Source organism: Danio rerio, chromosome 16 (genome assembly GCF_052040795.2).
Source record: "Danio rerio strain M-AB ecotype USA chromosome 16, GRCz13ab, whole genome shotgun sequence".
Lineage (NCBI taxonomy): Eukaryota > Metazoa > Chordata > Actinopteri > Cypriniformes > Danionidae > Danio > Danio rerio.
In genome coordinates this window covers 23,915,940-23,934,010 of record NC_141036.1, presented here as the reverse complement: position 1 = coordinate 23,934,010, position 18,071 = coordinate 23,915,940, and the positions used below count along the sequence as shown (strand labels likewise).

Sequence of the window (18,071 nt, the reverse complement as noted above, 5' to 3'; positions counted from 1 at the left end):
TATATATATATATATATATATATATATATATATACACCTTGATATATATGATGAACCTAATATGTCCTTTAATAAATAAAGTAACTGTTGATTTTATTTTGTGTAGAGACAGGGTAGACAGTAAATTGACCTTAATGGATTGGTTTGTATTACCTTATTTTAGTTATAGGATTTACACTTTAAAAAATGTAAAATACTTACAAGAAATGAAGAACAAATAAGAAGAAACTGCATATGACAGCAGGAAATATTCTGTGGGTTGTCTTGGTTTTTCCCTTAACCACTATATAAGCGCCCACTCAAAAAATACCTCTATATGCCATGCAGGTAAATAATGACAGTGCATTTATGGTTCCACTGTAAAGTGCCCCACATTCATCACTCAACCTAATGATGATCTGTCCAGAACTTCCCAAATAAAAAAAAATGAACAAAGAGCAATCTTTTAAATGAGACTTTATTGAAGGACAGAGGAAACGCTGAAGTGATCAACACCCAAGTGCCCCGGTCCCCCAACATGTGTCATAGTGCGTAGTGAAATGAGCACAGGTTACTGGTCAAACTGTGTGGAAGAAGCTTTAAAATACTGCCAGGCTCATATGAGTGTGTGTGTGTGTGTGTGTGATGGTAATATGGAGTGCTGTTGAGCCATCTGTCAGTCTTGTGAATAAATAAAGATGAATATAAATATGTCTGAGGATCTTAACCATTGTGTTCATTCAAGAGTCTCAGAATAAAAGGCATTCGTAAATTACAATACTCTGTGACAATATATCGATTAAAAGTTCTAGTAAAGTGTATCTATATAATCGTATTATAAGGCATTGTACTGTGTGTATTATATTCATAGTCTAATATACATCCTAAATTCCCCAACAGATTAATTTTAAGAGGTAGACGGAACAGTTTTGTTCAACATAATATATATAGTTCCTTACAAAATAAAATGTTTTGGGCTGCAGCCATCTGCAGTTCTACATTTAGCCACAAGGGACCACAATCCAACAGTTTTTTGTTGTTGTTGTTGGTTGCTTGTGCTACGGTATTGTGCACATCAACAAAATCTAAATCGTTTTACTCAGCCAAGATTGCATATTTCTCATACATACGAGGGATCCATTTGCATAAATGAAACTACAACATAACGTAAGCATGTTAAGGCAACTGAACTGCTGGGACAATAAATAAAGAGTAATAAGAAATGATCAGACTGTATGTCTGTGGCCATCAGTCTCTTGTACCTCACTATAAAGGGCGTTCTGTCTCTTGAAGCTGTAATGTTGACCAGAAAAGATAAAAGCAGGCAGAACTGATGCACGTTGGCTTGCTCTGCATTACCACAGGACTGGACAGTCAAGGTTAGAGAATCCTGGATCTTTCCGTAAGTCCCAGTAGGTGTTGTTGCTCACCCAGGTTTCATCTTTGGACTTCCTTTGGGTGATAAAGCAGAAAACAGATTTGAACACCCTGTATACTTTGGTCATGCAATGTGTTTTTCTTTAAAGGACATGAAGTAGGATGGTAAGGTCATACTGGAAGAATCGAGGTTGATGTGTCATGTGGTTTTCCTCCAAGACTTTGCGTCGTTCTCGCTGGAGCTGTTCAATCCTCTGCTTCTGCACCTCTGCAGATTCAACATTGCCTTCTTCTAGTAACCTGTGCACACACAAACCGCCTCTTATGAAATTCATTAGTCATTGCATAGCACCACTGATGCAGTGAATTGTAGCTCTGTGGTCTGCACTACAGGTTCTTTCTAGTGGTCCCATTGGCTGTGACACATTTACAGGTACTGCATGTCAGAAAAAAATCCAGCAATGGGTATTATTGTTATTATTTTTTATTTTTACAATACTGGTGGTACAGAAATTTGTAAACTGTTGGTGAAATCATAAAGCTGACAATGGCAATGACTTCATGGGCCCTATCATACATCCGGCTCAATAAGGCGCAAGACATGTTAGGAGAGATTTGTTGCTATTTTTATAATTATAATTTTGTTATTATTATAATTTTGTCGTTTTGTGCAACTTTGTTTAAACCGCAAATCCATTTGCGCCACTTTGGGAACTCGTGGGCATGCCTGTCTATACAGGAGCTGTGTTAAGAAGCATTGTTGGAGCGTTGCTACTTTGAGCAACTGAAATAGACAATGCCATTGTCCAACTAAAAACTAGTCTAAAGTCCAGCACAGAGCGCATTGGTTATGCGATTTTTGAGATTTTAACAGACTTGTGTGTTGAGACTCAAAAGACAGTGTTAGCACCTGTTAGAAGCTGTGAGATGCACTTTACCATCGAGACCAGCAGCCTGTAAGTACATTTAAGACTTGTTTCAGTTGTTGTGCATGATTTGAGGACTTGTTTTCAGCTGTTTGTGTAAAGTTGTAGGACATTTAAACTTGCTTTCAGTTGTGTATAATACTAGAAGTGTTTAGCCACTGTTTCCTTGGTTACTATAAGAGCTTGTGTAGCGAACGCAGACGGTTTCGCGTCGTCCGCCGCAGTTTCGGCCCTTGTTTTGACTCTCGAGGCGTGTCCAGCTGAATTCAATCAGCTAGTGCTTTGGGGTTATATAAGCAACTAGTTTCACCGCGGCAGCCTCGTGTGAAGACCGACGAGTGTGAAGACCGACGAGTGTAAAGACCATCGACTCTACCTTCGCCATCGACTCTACCTTCACCATCGACTCTACCTTCGCCATCGACTCTACCTTCGCCATCGACTCTTCCTTCGCCATCGACTCTACCTTCACCATCGACTCTACCTTCGCCATCGACTCTACCTTCGCCATCGACTCTATTTTCGCCATCGACTCTTCCTTCGCCATCGACTCTACCTTCGCCATCGACTCTACCTGCGCGACTTCACCGAGCAAAGACACCGACAAAGCACTTGAGTACTTTACTTTCTTGTTTTACTTTATATTTACACTTATTCTTGTTGTCAGTGCACTTTTATTATGTGTTTTCTAATTCCTGTTGTTACTAACACTCGCAAAACACGGGAGGTACGCTGCAGGCGTAATCCTCACAACCTTCGTTCAATACATGTATCTGCTATTTCACAACTCTCTCTCTCCGTGGGCCTCTGGAATTGTCAATCAGCTGTTAACAAGGCAGATTTTATTACCTCCATAGCTACATATTCCGACAATAATCTCATGGCTCTAACTGAGACCTGGTTGAGGCCGGAGGACACTGCTACACATGCTACTCTTTCTGCTAATTTCTCTTTTTCCCACACTCCTTGTCAGACAGGGAGAGGGGGTGGGACTGGACTACTAATTTCCAAAGAATGGAAATTTACTCTGATACCGTCCCTGCCAACAATCAGCTCCTTTGAATTCCATGCAGTCACCATTATCCACCCCTTCTACATAAATGTGGTTGTCATCTACCGCCCACCAGGTAAATTAGGTCACTTCTTAGATGAATTGGATGTTCTTCTCTCATCTTTTTCTAATTTTGACACTCCCTTGTTAGTGCTAGGTGACTTCAACATTTACGTTAAGAAACCGCAAGCTGATGACTTTCAGACTCTGCTTGCCTCTTTTGACCTAAAAAGAGCACCTACTTCTGCTACCCACAAATCAGGTAATCAGCTCGACCTTATTTACACACGACACTGCTTCGCTGATCAAACAATAGTAACTCCACTACAAATATCGGATCATTTCCTTTTGTCTCTTAACATCTACATTACTCCTGAGCCGCCACAAACTCCAACACTGGTTACCTTTCGCAGAAACCTATGATCTCTCTCACCCAATAGACTATCCACCATTGTTTCAGACTCTCTTCCTCCATCTTGCAAACTCTCTGCACTTGATACGAACAGTGTCACTGATACACTCTGCTCCACACTAGCATCATGTCTAGACCGATTATGTCCTCTTGCATCCAGGCCAGCCCGTGCCAGTCCTCCTGCACCCTGGTTCTCGGATGCTCTCCGTGAGCATCGCTCAAAACTTTGGGCTGCAGAGAGAATTTGGCGGAAAACTAAAAATCCTGCACAGCTCTTAACATACCAAACTCTTCTGTCCTCTTTCTCAGCTGAGGTTACTTCTGCAAAGCAGACATATTACCGTCTGAAAATCAACAATGCCACTAATCCTCGCCTACTTTTTAAAACATTTTCCTCCCTCCTCTATCCTCCTCCTCCACCCGCATCCTCCACACTTACTACTGATGACTTTGCTAGATTCTTTTGCACCAAAACTGCAAAAATCAGTGCTCAATTTGCGGCACCTACAACAAACACGCAAGATACACCACCAACACCACACACACTCACCTCTTTTTCTCAGCTCTCTGAGTCGGAGGTGTCCAAACTCATGCTATCTAGCCATGCAACCACCTGTCCACTCGATCCCATTCCCTCTCATCTCTTGCAAGCCATCTCTCCTGCAGTCATACTAACACTGACTCACATAATCAACACATCTCTTGACTCTGGTTTATTCCCCACTTCATTTAAGTAGGCTAGGGTAACCCCACTGCTAAAGAAACCCAACCTGAACCATACGCTACTTGAAAACTACAGACCAGTATCCCTGCTTCCATTCATGGCCAAGATTCTGGAGAAAGTAGTGTTCAATCAAGTCCTGGACTTTCCTACTCAAAACAATCTCATGGACAACAAGCAATCCGGCTTTAAGAAAGGCCACTCAACTGAGACTGCCCTGCTCTCGGTCGTGGAGGATCTCAGACTGGCTAAAGCAGACTCAAAATCATCAGTCCTCATTTTGCTGGACTTGTCAGCTGCTTTTGACACTGTCAACCACCAGATCCTGCTATCTACGCTCGAGTCACTGGGCGTTGCGGGCACTGTTATACAATGGTTCAGATCTTACCTCACTGACAGGTCATTCAGGGTGTCTTGGAGGGGAGAGGTGTCCAACCTACAGCATCTAAACACTGGGGTACCTCAAGGCTCTGTTCTTGGGCCACTTCTCTTCTCCATCTACACGTCATCTCTAGGACCAGTCATCCAGAGACATGGATTCTCCTACCACTGCTATGTTGATGATACCCAGCTATACCTCTCTTTTCATCCTGATGATTCCTCGGTTCCAGCTCGCATCTCAGCCTGCCTGTTGGAGATTTCACACTGGATGAAAGATCATCATCTTCAGCTGAAACTCGCAAAAACGAAAATGCTTGTAGTTTCTGCCAACCCGTCTCTACACCATAACTTTTCAATCCAGATGGATGGGGCAACCATTACTGCATCCAAAATGGTGAAAAGCCTTGGAGTAACGATTGATGACTAACTAAACTTCTTTGACCACATTTCTAGAACTGCTCGATCGTGCAGATTCGCACTCTATAACATCAGAAAGATCCGACCCTTCTTATCTGAACATGCAGCTCAACTCCTTGTTCAAGCTCTTGTTCTCTCCAAACTGGATTACTGCAACTCTCTACTAGCTGGGCTTCCAGCTAACTCTGTCAAGCCTCTTCAACTGCTCCAGAACGCAGCAGCACGAGTGGTCTTTAATGAACCTAAACGAGCACATGTCACTCCGCTGCTAGTTCGTTTGCACTGGCTACCAGTTGCTGCTCACATCAAATTCAAAACTCTGATGTTTGCCTACAAAGTGACTTCTGGCCTTGCTCTCTCTTATCTGCTCTCACTTCTGCAGATCTATGTGCCCTCCAGAAACTTGCGTTCTGTGAATGAATGTCGCCTCGTGGTTCCATCCCAAAGAGGGAAGAAATCACTTTCGCTTACGCTCAATCTGCCCAGTTGGTGGAATGAACTCCCTAACTGCATCAGAACAGCAGAGTCACTCGCTATTTTCAAGAAACAACTAAAAACTCAACTATTTAGTCTCCACTTCACTTCCTAATCTGCAATTGCCTCTCTGAATATCACACTAACTGTACACAAAAAAAATTTAAAAATACTAATACTACTAATACTTTCCTTCTTAGACTTTATAGACCTGAAACTTGCCTATAGCACTTATTCATTGTTGCTCTTAGTTGTGTAAATTGCTTCCTTGTCCTCATTTGTAAGTCGCTTTGGATAAAAGCGTCTGCTAAATGACTAAATGTAAATGTTAGCTTTAATTGTGGAGAAAACTGGACAATTCAGAGCTTCTGTCAGCTAATTTCATTTTCTGGGTTTAAAATCATTTTTGGGGCGGGATCAAAATCGGGGATGTAGTATGCACCTGCTAGTGGAGTGATGAAGCGTTGGTTTCTCATTATTATTTATAGCAGAGTTTTCTTATCCTATGAGAAGACCCTAAGTCTTAATTATTTATGAGAGAGCACGTGCACATGAGATCGCAACCGCACATGGCATGCAGTATTTAGCCAGTCATGAAGGCTCGTATGTCTTTGTTTCCATTATCCACAAGGTTTGTTGCATGGTTTTTCCAGAAATGCTGTCAGGGCTGATACAGCAAAGCTGTTGGTTTACAGGAAGCATTTTTGTCGGGAGAGCAGTACAAGAATTGGAGAATGGCGCACTTTGTCTTTTATCAGTTGAGTTTGTAAGAATTGAAATATTACAAATATTTTTGATGTCTTTGACAATTCAAAACATGAGGTGAAGACAGGGCCAATGGACTCCACAACCCACCAGTGGGGAATGCGTGAAAAACCAGTTCCTGCTGCATTTGCATCTGACTATGCTGAGACTCAGCTTCATCCCCCCAACTCACGCATATGGTCATTTCAATGTTTTAAATTAACCAAACTGACTTTAACCATCATGTTTGATATCATTTGAAATGTCTCAGTGCGATTGGTACAATGGTCTCATTCTCTCAGAAATAGACATAATCAGAACAATAAATATATAACTTCAGGCATCTTTTGAACCACTGTGAGGGGTGTGACTTTTTACACACACCCCCTTCCTTGAGGGAATTCTTGGATTATTTAAGGCAAGGTTTGAGAAAAACTCAGCGCAATTCTGCCTAACCAGATCAGCCCATAACATGGGGTCTGCCCCATGTTATGTATATTACAAAGTCAGGAATGCATCTTTTTCATCTTGGATTTATCTTTGATAATTTGATGTTTTGTATTGATCATTTATGAATTGACTGATTGAATTGGCATAATACATTTACCTGACTAATAAATTGTTATGTTTTGAATGATTCAAACAGAGTTCGTGTTATTATCTTTAGTAGATTGTGGTAATTTCATAGCACCACAAGCCCCTGTTCAGGTTAGTAGCGGACTAGAACACGGTAGACGGAGCATTGCGGCACGCTACACGATGTCTCTAGAGCTCCGACTAACAAATTGGCATTTATTCATGTATACTTAGGCTGTAAAAGGATATCTAAGGGGATAGTCCTTCACCCGATAAACTTTTAATACTATTTAGATAGTATAGTGATTATTCAAAGTTACTACTAGTTTAAGTACGACTGGTCTGCTTAATTCTATAGTAATGATCGTTATATGACTAAATAGCTCTGTCTGATTTAGGAGGTAGCAGACCTATGGGGAGCGCATAAAAAATATCCTAATCTGAGTAAGTAGGGTTCTGCCTTTTTAGGATAGCGGTCAATCGCCACTGTTTAGTGACCAAGACTGACATGCTTGTGCTTAAGAAATTGTATACTCGGCCGGTACAAGATTCAGGATGTTATAGAGATCCCAATGAACGAGAATAACATAAAATGATGAACCGAAGAGAATATTCAATCATAATCTAAATTAATGTGAACGGAAACAAAATAACCTTCTCAATGTTTTATAATTGGAGTCAGATAAAATGAGGATAAACACATTAATATTCTAAACCATCTCATACTAAAATTGGAGTCAGATATGAGTTAAGTTTAATATTAATCAACATTGTGCACTGGAAAGACCGAACATGCAGTGAACCTTCATCCACCATTGGATACCGTCATTGGACCAACTGGCTGGACCTTACAAGTTCTAACTGAAACTGTATTTTGTACATACAAAACTAACTGAAACTAACTAAAATTATAGCATTAACCTCCTTTGTTTTCGTCTTTGTAAATGTATTAAATATATAATCTTACTGTAAGCCTTTTAGAAGTTAAATCTATTTATTCCGTCCTGCAGGTGTTTGTATGGCACCTCAGTCTGTACTCCTGCAGCCATTGGCCGGATCGAGCCGGCTCTCCTCCAGTTTTGTTGCTCCCGCGATAAAAACAGCGAGTGGACATGACAGCAGCACAGAGACAGCATTAAATACAGACACTTAAAACTATTACTTTAACACATCGATCGCGAAATAATCTTTTTAACCGGATCTTCTAAGTAAACCCGTTAAACTAGTTCACCAAATCGTATTGAATCATTTGAAACGATTCGCGTCTCCTGTAAGCACTTAGCCACAAACTAATAACTTTTTAACAAGCCTAATACCCACTTCTGACTCTAATTAATCCAACATATACTCTTATTCAGTTATTAGAACAGCACTGAGATCAAATTTGAGAAGCGGTGAACCGATAATACTGGGTATGCGTGATTCAGTAACTCGAACACAAACAGAACATGACAGCCTGCTGTGACTGAACTAAACTTGAATAACAGCAGCGCGGGTAAACAGAGGGCTTAAATGAGAAGATCTGGTGAAAAAACGTGAGTTTATTTCATAACAGAAAATCATAAAGGAATTTGAATAAGTGGGTCATGATTCAGTTGGGTGGCAAAACTTTACTGTAAGACATTTTTCAGATGATGGTGATCTTTTAACTGACTGAAAGTACTATTGCAGACTACATCATTTTGCCATGTTGAGTGCAAACATCCGCCTTAAATATCTGAACTTTCCATCGCTGCTGTGTATCTAACCTAAGAAGCAGCCTTGCGCACATATTTTACTTAAGGCTGCTATCTTGTGGGCTGCTGTATTTGAGTTTGAGGATAGGTAGATGGTAGTGGTAGATGATAGTGTCCTCTGAATACAGGTTTTAAAAAATGTATGGTGGAGTTTTTATTATACAATATTTATTCTGTTGATTTTGAATCTTGCACCTAACAAATATCGTTATTTAGAAAAAAAACTAAAACTAATACTGAAACTAATAAAAACTACACTAAAACTAAAGAATTTCAAAATAGAGAAACTAATAAAAACTAATAAATCTACCTCTAAAAACTAATAAAAACGAACTGAATTTAAAAACAAAAAGTCAAAACGAAATAGAAACTAAAACTAATGAAAAATCCAAAACTATTAAAACCTTGGAATAGACAGGGCAAGAGACCTGCTGCACTGCATTCAGACCCGGGGATTGAGGAGGAGAGAAGTCATCCTCATTTTTATTGTTTATATAAACACGAATATTTTTTTCATTATATAACAAATTGCTGTTGCTATATGAAATTACAAATAACAAATGTAGCAGGGCATTAAATCACTTACTGTTTATTTATTGCATTTTAACTTTGTAAACTATAAAATCATGAGTCTCCTCATGATTTGTGTCTCATTTTGTGAGACATGAGCTCTCATTTTGAGCTCCCCTCTTTTAACCTGCTTTGCTGGCCACGCCCACTCCTCCCTTTGCTCGCAGCGCTCCATGCTCATCATAGAGCATTTTTTAAAAAAATTCTAAGGTAGACTTGAACCAAAAGAGGGGAGTTTCATGGCCCTTTTACATACAAATTTAATATGTGTATGCAAATAGATGTCTTCCCTGGAGTGAGTTTCTACCATTTTCTTACCCACAAAAGTAAAGGAGTAAAGTATACAGAGTAAAAGTAAACTAAAGAGAAAGTAAAGAGGCTAAATGAAGCAGGCTCATTCTTTATTCTTGTGCTGCAGATGGTCTGTTTAACTGTTTACTCGCTAGTGAAGCCTTCAGTTTTTCCACTTATAAAATCCGCCACACAAGTGACTCTTTAGCCTGGTTTATACTTCTGCGTCATGAGACCGATGTAACCCACAGCGCATGCAACACGCGTAGCTGTGCATTTATACTTCTGCATACTGTTTCTGTTGCTCTGCAATACACTTCCGAAACGCAAGTTGGCAGTGAGGTGTTTATGTTTCACTGAGTTGAGTTTCTTCGCTGGTGTTTTGTTTTTTTCTGAATGCTTCTTTAATGTACAAGTGGTTCAAACTCTGGACCGGTGGAAGTGCAACAACTTTAGCCATTTGGTAAACACAAAACATAACTTTCCATTTGGGGCTTCTTTACAGGTCTCCACACTTGTAAACAACACTCGTCAGTGCAACCAAGCTGACCAATAACAGAGCTTGCGCTACACGTTTTTGCGTCGTGTAGTTTTATTTTTTGAGAGGTGCGCATCAGCGATACCGATGCCGACGGCCCCAGCGAGGGCTATGCATCCAAGCGTAGGCCGTGCTAAAGCATACACGTGCGCTTGACGCAGAAGTATAAATCAGCCTTTAAAGGTACTGAGTTAAGAGACTCTGATCGGTTTAATGTTAGTCATGCTCAAAACACACCCATACCTCATTAAGAGAATAAGCACAACCCTGTTAGATCATGCGCCAGGGTGCAGAGCGTATTTTTCTATCCATAAAATAGCAAAAGTGGATTCGGACACGTCCTTATTGCTTTTACACCATGCGCTTTAGACTTTGCACCAAAATTGTTAAAATAGAGCCCCATGAGTTTCTTACAAATATTATTCTAGTATATACTTCAATAATTATGTTTTAGCAAGGACTACAAAATGCACAAGAGATTGTGTGAAATGACTTGTCTTAAAGGGATTTTGGGTTTAGTTCCTAATGATGTATTTAACTAGTGTGTGTCAAACTTCTCTTGCAAAGGTGATATCATCTACTGCAGGGTTGTGACTTTCAATAATAACTGAAATATAAACTATTAAACATTTTTTATATTTATTTAAATAAAACAGACAGTAAATACATACAAAAATGAAATAAAAGGCTTTAAACTACTTATAAAACTATTGGATTATGCTTAAAACTATTAAATTATAAGTTAAAGTCTAATTAAGATTTTTATTCCCTCAACCAATATTTTTTTTTCATATTTTAGGCTCACCAAAAGTTGTGCTAGCTGGTTTCTTTTAATATTTTTTTAACTGTTAAATTTCTTAGCATGGTCTAAAACAACTGCTAACTTATAATAGCATTTTTGTATTTATTATTAATACGATAACCATTAAACAGAGATGCAGTTAGTCAAAAAAAAAAATTCTGCATGATGAGTTGTATGTACAGATTTGTATAAATATACAGATTATACGGTGCTGGGTACAAATGTGAATAGAGAAAGTATTGCATTGTATATTGATATGCGGTGCTGTGTACAAGTGCGTATGAGGAAGTATTGCACGTTTATTGTGCAGTAGAGGAATATTTAACTGTTCATGAGGTAGATGGCCTGAGGAAAGAAACTTTTTCTGTGTCTGCCGGTTTTTGTGCTTGGTGCTCTGAAGCGCCGACCAGAGGGTAACAGTTCGAACAGGTAGTGTGCTGGGTGCAGGGCATCCAGAGTGATTTTGCGAGCCCTTTTACTCACTATGGAGGAGTACAGTTCTTGAAGTGTAGGAAGGGTAGAGTATTGACAATAATTTACACAAGCCTTTACCGTATGTGAGTATTTACCTCTGATCAGGTCGTAGTCTGGTGTCTGTGGGTGGAAGAAGTGGTTTGGTAAGAGGGTCGAGCTCATTGAGCTCCATAGCAAACTTTGTAAAACCGTAGTACTGCTCAAATTCAGGAGGCATGGGATCTGTACAGATAAACATACACAGACAAAAGATGATGATAATTCATGTAGATTAAGCATTATTAATCAAATGAATGAAGAACTGCTACTGTGAAACCTGATAAGTTCAGATAACTCAAAACATTTGTGGAAACCAGCAGTATTGCCTTAAAACATTTGAGTAAACATAGTCTTTTTTTAACCTTACAGTAATTTAATAGAACTTAGGGAAAATTCTGTCTTCATGTGTTTGTAGCCTATCTTTTTTCCCCAACTCATTCAAAAATCGCATAAAGACAGCATTCTCTAAAGAAATATCACATAAAACCAAGTGAAAATGATTCAGTATACATGCTGAACCAATATGTGGTGCTGTAACTAATGTGCTGTAAGCTAATCTACCATTGTTGTTATGTGGAATAGTGACATATATATTTTACAAAATAAATAAACTGACTGTAAAAATAAAAATGCAAGGGTGTTGTTTTCAGATTTGTCCACTATGGGACCCGTTTAAAATAACCTGAGGTTTCAGTTTCCCAAGCTGTTTCCTAAAATGTATAAAATGTATATTAAAGTTTATTTGTACTATGGCAATAAGTTATGACAAGTAAGGTGACACACAGGTGTCTCTCATTAACTCTCATTAAGGCATACTCCAATTTGTGTGATTAAGGGCCTTATTATACACCTGGTGCAATGTGGCACCAGGTGTGACACCAGTGGCTGTTTAAATATGCATTCTTTAGCGATCTTGCCTCCTTGTGTTCTCATGTAATGTCATCATCAACCCCCAGTTCAGTTCCAAAACTTAAGACCGTAAGAATGGAGAAACGTGAAAGTTCTTGATATCGAAGATGCTTCAATGCGGACTTGAGCGCAAAACTCGCTCAACAAGTTCCAAAAAATCATTGCAGCTAAATAAAGGAGGTGGGAAGTACCTGTTTATTAGTAAAGTTCAAAGATATAACTTAATATATTTCAACAGTTTTCCTAAATGAGACGGTGAAATTAACATTAATATGACAATCTTAATAAAGGTATTATTAAGACTCGTTAAGGGTGTTTATTTGCAGAAATTCATATTAAAGTCTGTTTTATTTATATTGTGCAAACTATATTTGTACGATTTTTGTGCATGTTATATACATATCATTGTATGAATGCTGTAATGTTTAAATAATTTTCTGTTAAAAATGCATGAAGGTCATGTGACCATCAGGAAGAATTCAGAATCTCATTTCTCACATTTCTAAGTTCATTCTTCCGAGGTAACCTGGCAAGAATAGTCTTCATTAGAACGCAAGTCCATTCTCAGCGTTCTTGGAATAGAGAAACAGCCAAGTGTCTTTTAATAACTTTAGGCCAGCGCAAGTATCATTTTTAAAAAAAGAAGGTGTGTTGCTATTATGAGGCAACTGAAATAGACCCCACCATTGACCAACTAAAAGTCAAAAAGTTATTTTTTATTTAAAGAGCATGATAGTGATAGGCGAGCCCAAAAACAGATACACATTGCTTATAACACACAAAGAGATGTGCAGCAGCTCAAAAATATATTTAAATGTGAAAAATGTAAGGATTTAAAATATATAGGCAGAATATATAGGATATAAAAAATAACTATTGTTAACTTATATATGAAAAAACACTGCCTCCTCAAACACTTTCTTCACCTCGAAGAGCTTTAGAATCCAGCTCTGATGTAGCCAGTTTATACTGTACATGTTAATTACATTTGTTTATTGCTGTTGTAGTCATTAAAAATATTACTATTTGTTATACACATATTTATATTTGTGTTTCTCTTTTGGGTTTAGATTTGTCCACCTGACGTATGCATCACCATAAAGGGGCATAAGAATAGCAAGTAGATGTGTTTGGACATTGGGCTATTTGATATAGAAATCCAGTAATACTTTGTTTAAATTCACAACAATATAAAGAAACTCACCAACTTTCTTCTATTAAATTCAATTAAATTAAATATCTAGGTTAAAATAACGTAATCATTTAAATAAATTCACCGTTTCTTTTAACAGTATATAGCAATATTTCCATATTAAAAATCAATCTGAAACGTGAAAAAGTTCATATTTGGATTTCACATATATAAAATATTTCTCATCAATGCACTATATATTTCAAAATATTGCAAAAACGGCCATTTACATATCCATTTTCCAACCATTTGAAATACAAACACATACAAATCTGTTTAAAAATATTTGGCCAAATATGTACACATACATAAAATTAAGACTAATATATCTGACCATATTTGTAATTACAATGGTTAAAAAATATATATGTAAACAGACTTTTTTTTTTTATATTTAGAAAGATATATTGCATATATGTCTATATGGGTTGTCTGTAAAATACATCATCCAGCAGGCAGTAGAAAATTGTGAAGTATCTAAAAATTAGGGCAGACTGTGTGTATGTGTGTGTGCTCATACTTGTCCTCCAGATGCAGGTAGCAGAGGGTGGACTGCCGCAGTACATGCTCTCATGCCATTTCCCGAACAGCTTGTGCACGACTTTGCCTTTGTGGTCTGTGACCGATCCCTCCACCTCATTCATACTGGAGTTCCAGTATTTTGCCTGGAAAATGCAAATATATTTACAGTTTTTTACTTGCTGGGAATTTCTTTACTCAGTGGTTGTACTTCCAAAGTATTTTAGCTTGGCACATCAGTTTATTTCTCATTTGAAAGGCACTAAAAGTTTCAAAACGCTTCTCAGAAGAACAATGCATAATGCTACATATTTTTTGTTGCGTAGCAAACCTTTGCTAGTGTTTTCCGTACATTTGAGTTGATCACTGTCACAGTCACCAAGTTGAGTGCCCACCAGACACACTAGAGGGCACTCTACAGATTACATCTGCCATCGAAGTGAACTACATTTCCATTATGCACTTGACTTCACCAGTTTCAGTTCACGACTAATTGCAATCTCACAGTGAATCTCATGAGGACTGATTACTAGGACTATACTGTATATACACCTCACCTTCAACATATCTTTGTTCAGTGTTGTATCACTGTTGGTGTGCATTGCCCAGTGGTTTCCCAGTTCTTGTTTTTGGTATTTATTAGTGGGGGGAGGGCAAAACAAGGCTTCATGAAACACTGAAAAAGTTGAAGCAAACTGACATGTTTTGAAATGTTTTGAAACCCGTCTCTACAGCGACATCTAGAGGCAATTTTTCAGTGTATTGCTCTGGAACAGCTTTAGCAAGGAAACAGTTATGCAAATTGAGATATTAAATCCAACATTGTACAGTTGAGGTTTCAAGTGATTTAGTAAAGCAACAAGAATTTCTGACTAGCATGAAGATATGATGCGTTTGAATCCTGGGAGATGCAGCTATAGATGCTTGCTATATTTTTAAATGCTATGTTTTTATACCATGTTTTGTTTTAACACTGGTGTGACATCCGAATGAACACTTTAAGAATAAATATGTCTTGTTTTAGTCATAAAAAGATAACAATAATAAAATGCATCAAGTCATAATTTCAGCATATTTGTAGAAATTGAGATTTGAACTCCGGCCATTTGCGGCTCCGCTACTCTGTGCATATGCACAGTCCACTAGGCTATTTGAGACAGGGTTTTTTCCAACCCTGTCAATCAAACGCAGATTCGTCAGGTCTGAAATGACCGATGCTGTGAATCGTTTTAGTCATGTGACATGGTGTTTCGAAACACTTTAGTCACATGACCTGGCTGTTTCGGATCACGCTTCAGTACAGTGTTTTGAATCACTAGTGATTCGGGATCTCGACACTATCGAAACGACAGTTTTAAGCCAGCCATCCATAGCATTTACTGTGTTTTGATTCTGCATTGTTTTAGGATTTTTTCATTTAAAAGATTTTAATAAGTTAAATTAACATAAAAGATTTGTTGTTGGAACATTGGTCTTTTTTTAATGTGGGTCAAAGACTGGACATCCCATTTTTGTCTGCATCAAGGTAAATTTACAATAATTTAGTTAACAAGAAAAACAATGTTTCAGATAAACTTTTTAATATAAAATGACAAAATAGTTGACTTTAGTGCAAACTATGTCATTTGTTGAAAGTAATTCAGTGTACGAAAATCAAAATGTCTTACTGAAATCATATAAAAAACAGATAAGTAGATGATTTGAATAATTGTAATTAACTTTACTGTTCAAGCTTATCATTTTGAAATCGCAGTCTGTTTTTTTTTTAGCATTCTCTGTATTTAACCAAAATAGTACTATGAAATGAATATTATTAAACAAATTTCTACAAAGTATAAAATATAAATGACAATTAATTAGTATTTTAGACTGCACTGTTGAGCATGTAGCACTTTATAATACAATCCCTTATAATCTGCACTTTGTTCACATCGTAAGTGGAGAGTAAATGGGCATGCTCCATACTAGGTGTTTCATTGACAGTCTAACAACAACTCCAAAAGGCTCAACAGCAACACCTGGCATCCCAGGTTCACACCCCTCTGCTTTAACCCTTACAGCTTATTCTGCCGCCCATTTGGGTTCCTTCCTTTTTAGCCACAGCCAATTGCTGCTTTGCTCAGCAGCCTTTGACAGCGACTGAACAGCATGTTGTAAAGCATGTCCTCTAACTCCCATCCTCTTCAGTAGCCAGGTTGTTGCCATGGCTACAAAACCACTGCACCCAACCTTTACTGGGAGCAACTGCCATCACCAGCCATGCTACTGCTTCAGTTAATAGGTCTTAATACTTCAGCCTTTTATGTTTATTTGCTTCACTAATTGCAACCTCCCAAGGCACAGTTAGTTCCATGACAAACAAGGGCTTTATGAGCTTGACCACATTATTAGGTCTGGCCTGAGCTTTGATGAAATTATCTCAGGTGGAAAGCTGAGTTTTTGGTCCACATCAGCCAAGATCATTTTCCAGTCTTGGCATTGTTTAGAAGTTCTGATTCCATTTTTGTAGTTGGCTTTACTGGAAGCTGTTCTGCTCTTATGAAAGATGGCTTTTATGAATGGTTGTTAAGAATCAAGAATCAAGGCCTTTAATGTTTTCTTTCCTCAGTTGGTCATTTTGATCTAAATTGGCATCTATGAGACGCTTGGAATGGATGTTTCGTCAATGTGGAATGTCTGGTTTCCTTCTGGCAATGGATATACTTCTAGATTTACAGGGTTTTATCTTCATATTCTCAGTCCATTTGTCAAGCATATCACATATATTGTTCATAAAGGTAACCATACATATTCCTGGTGAATTATGGACACAGCTGATAATAACAGGAGTTGGACAATGAAATTGAAACACCTTGAGCTCTATTTTGACGGTCCATGCATTAAAAGGAAAGTGCAGGGCGCAAAAGCTTTCAGGGCGTGTCAGAATCCATATTTGCTAATTTAAGGACAGGAAAATCCGCTTTGTGCCGTGGCACATGGGTTGAGTTTATTTTCTTAATGAGTTATTGGTGTGTTTTGAGAATAAACCAATTAGAGTCTCATCTCCCATGCCCTTTAAGAGCCAGCTGCGTCACGCCATAAGCGCATTTGCTATTTACAGGACGTAAAGTAAGTGAAAGTGGAAAAACTGAGCATTTCACAAGCAAACAGTTAACATTTTTTTTTAAAAAGAAAACAGTTCAACAGAGCATCTACCGCGCTTGAATGAGAGATAAATGATCTACTTTCAATTTCGCTCTTGGATAGGGAAACCTTTATGCACAGACATCAATTACACATAATTAATTGCGTTTGTTAAGCGCAAAGATTTGTTTTAAAACTATTTCTAAATTCAGTTCTAATTTCCAGCAAACAAATAAATGAACAATAATAACGAAGTGAGTTCAAAAACTTAAGTTATATCCTAAAACACATGCTGTGCCCCATATGGTCTAAAACCTGACAGGTGGGCAAATCTAAGCTTATTTTTAATAAAACAGATATAAATATGGATATAATAAATAATACTGCTAATAATAATATTATACAAAAGCAAATTGTTATGAATGAACTGAAAAAGCCTCCCGAGATGAAGAGGGCAAAAAAACAGTGTTTTTTCTTATTTATGTAGGCTAGAAAATAATATGTTTTGTAGTATTTTAATCCTTCATATTTATATTATATTTATATTCTTGGTTTATGCTATATATAGGCCTATCCTTAATATTTAATTTTTTTTATATGTAAAGATATTTGCGTATTGTTCTACATCTTGTGTGTAGGCTATAAAGCATTGTGTAAGCGAGGCGCAACTCTGCGCTTGAGTTTAGACCGGGTTTGTTTTGGTCTAAGGAAAAATCTATAATGGTTTCTCAAAATAGCAACGCGCCAGCAGTGAGCCTCCGAAAGCCTCCGAACGCCTTCCTTTTTAGACCAGAACGCCTATGGGCGCACATATGAGCGC

At 37.9% G+C, this 18,071-nt stretch overlaps 1 protein-coding gene across 2 annotated transcripts in view; it reads right to left on the bottom strand.

Annotated features, from left to right (window-relative positions):
• Nucleotides 1–439: 439 nt before the first annotated feature.
• osbpl3b (oxysterol binding protein-like 3b) overlaps nt 440–18,071 on the bottom strand; it is a 173,092-nt gene continuing 155,460 nt past the window's right edge. For both annotated transcript variants that reach the window (XM_087286935.1, XM_087286936.1), the window contains 4 exons: nt 14,130–14,274; nt 11,565–11,691; nt 1,534–1,656; nt 440–1,431 (listed from right to left, as the gene is read on the bottom strand). In XM_087286935.1, coding sequence (XP_087143061.1) covers nt 1,335–1,431; nt 1,534–1,656; nt 11,565–11,691; nt 14,130–14,274 — 492 coding nt within the window. In that variant the 3' untranslated portion in view covers nt 440–1,334. The remainder of the gene's footprint in view (nt 1,432–1,533; nt 1,657–11,564; nt 11,692–14,129; nt 14,275–18,071) is intronic.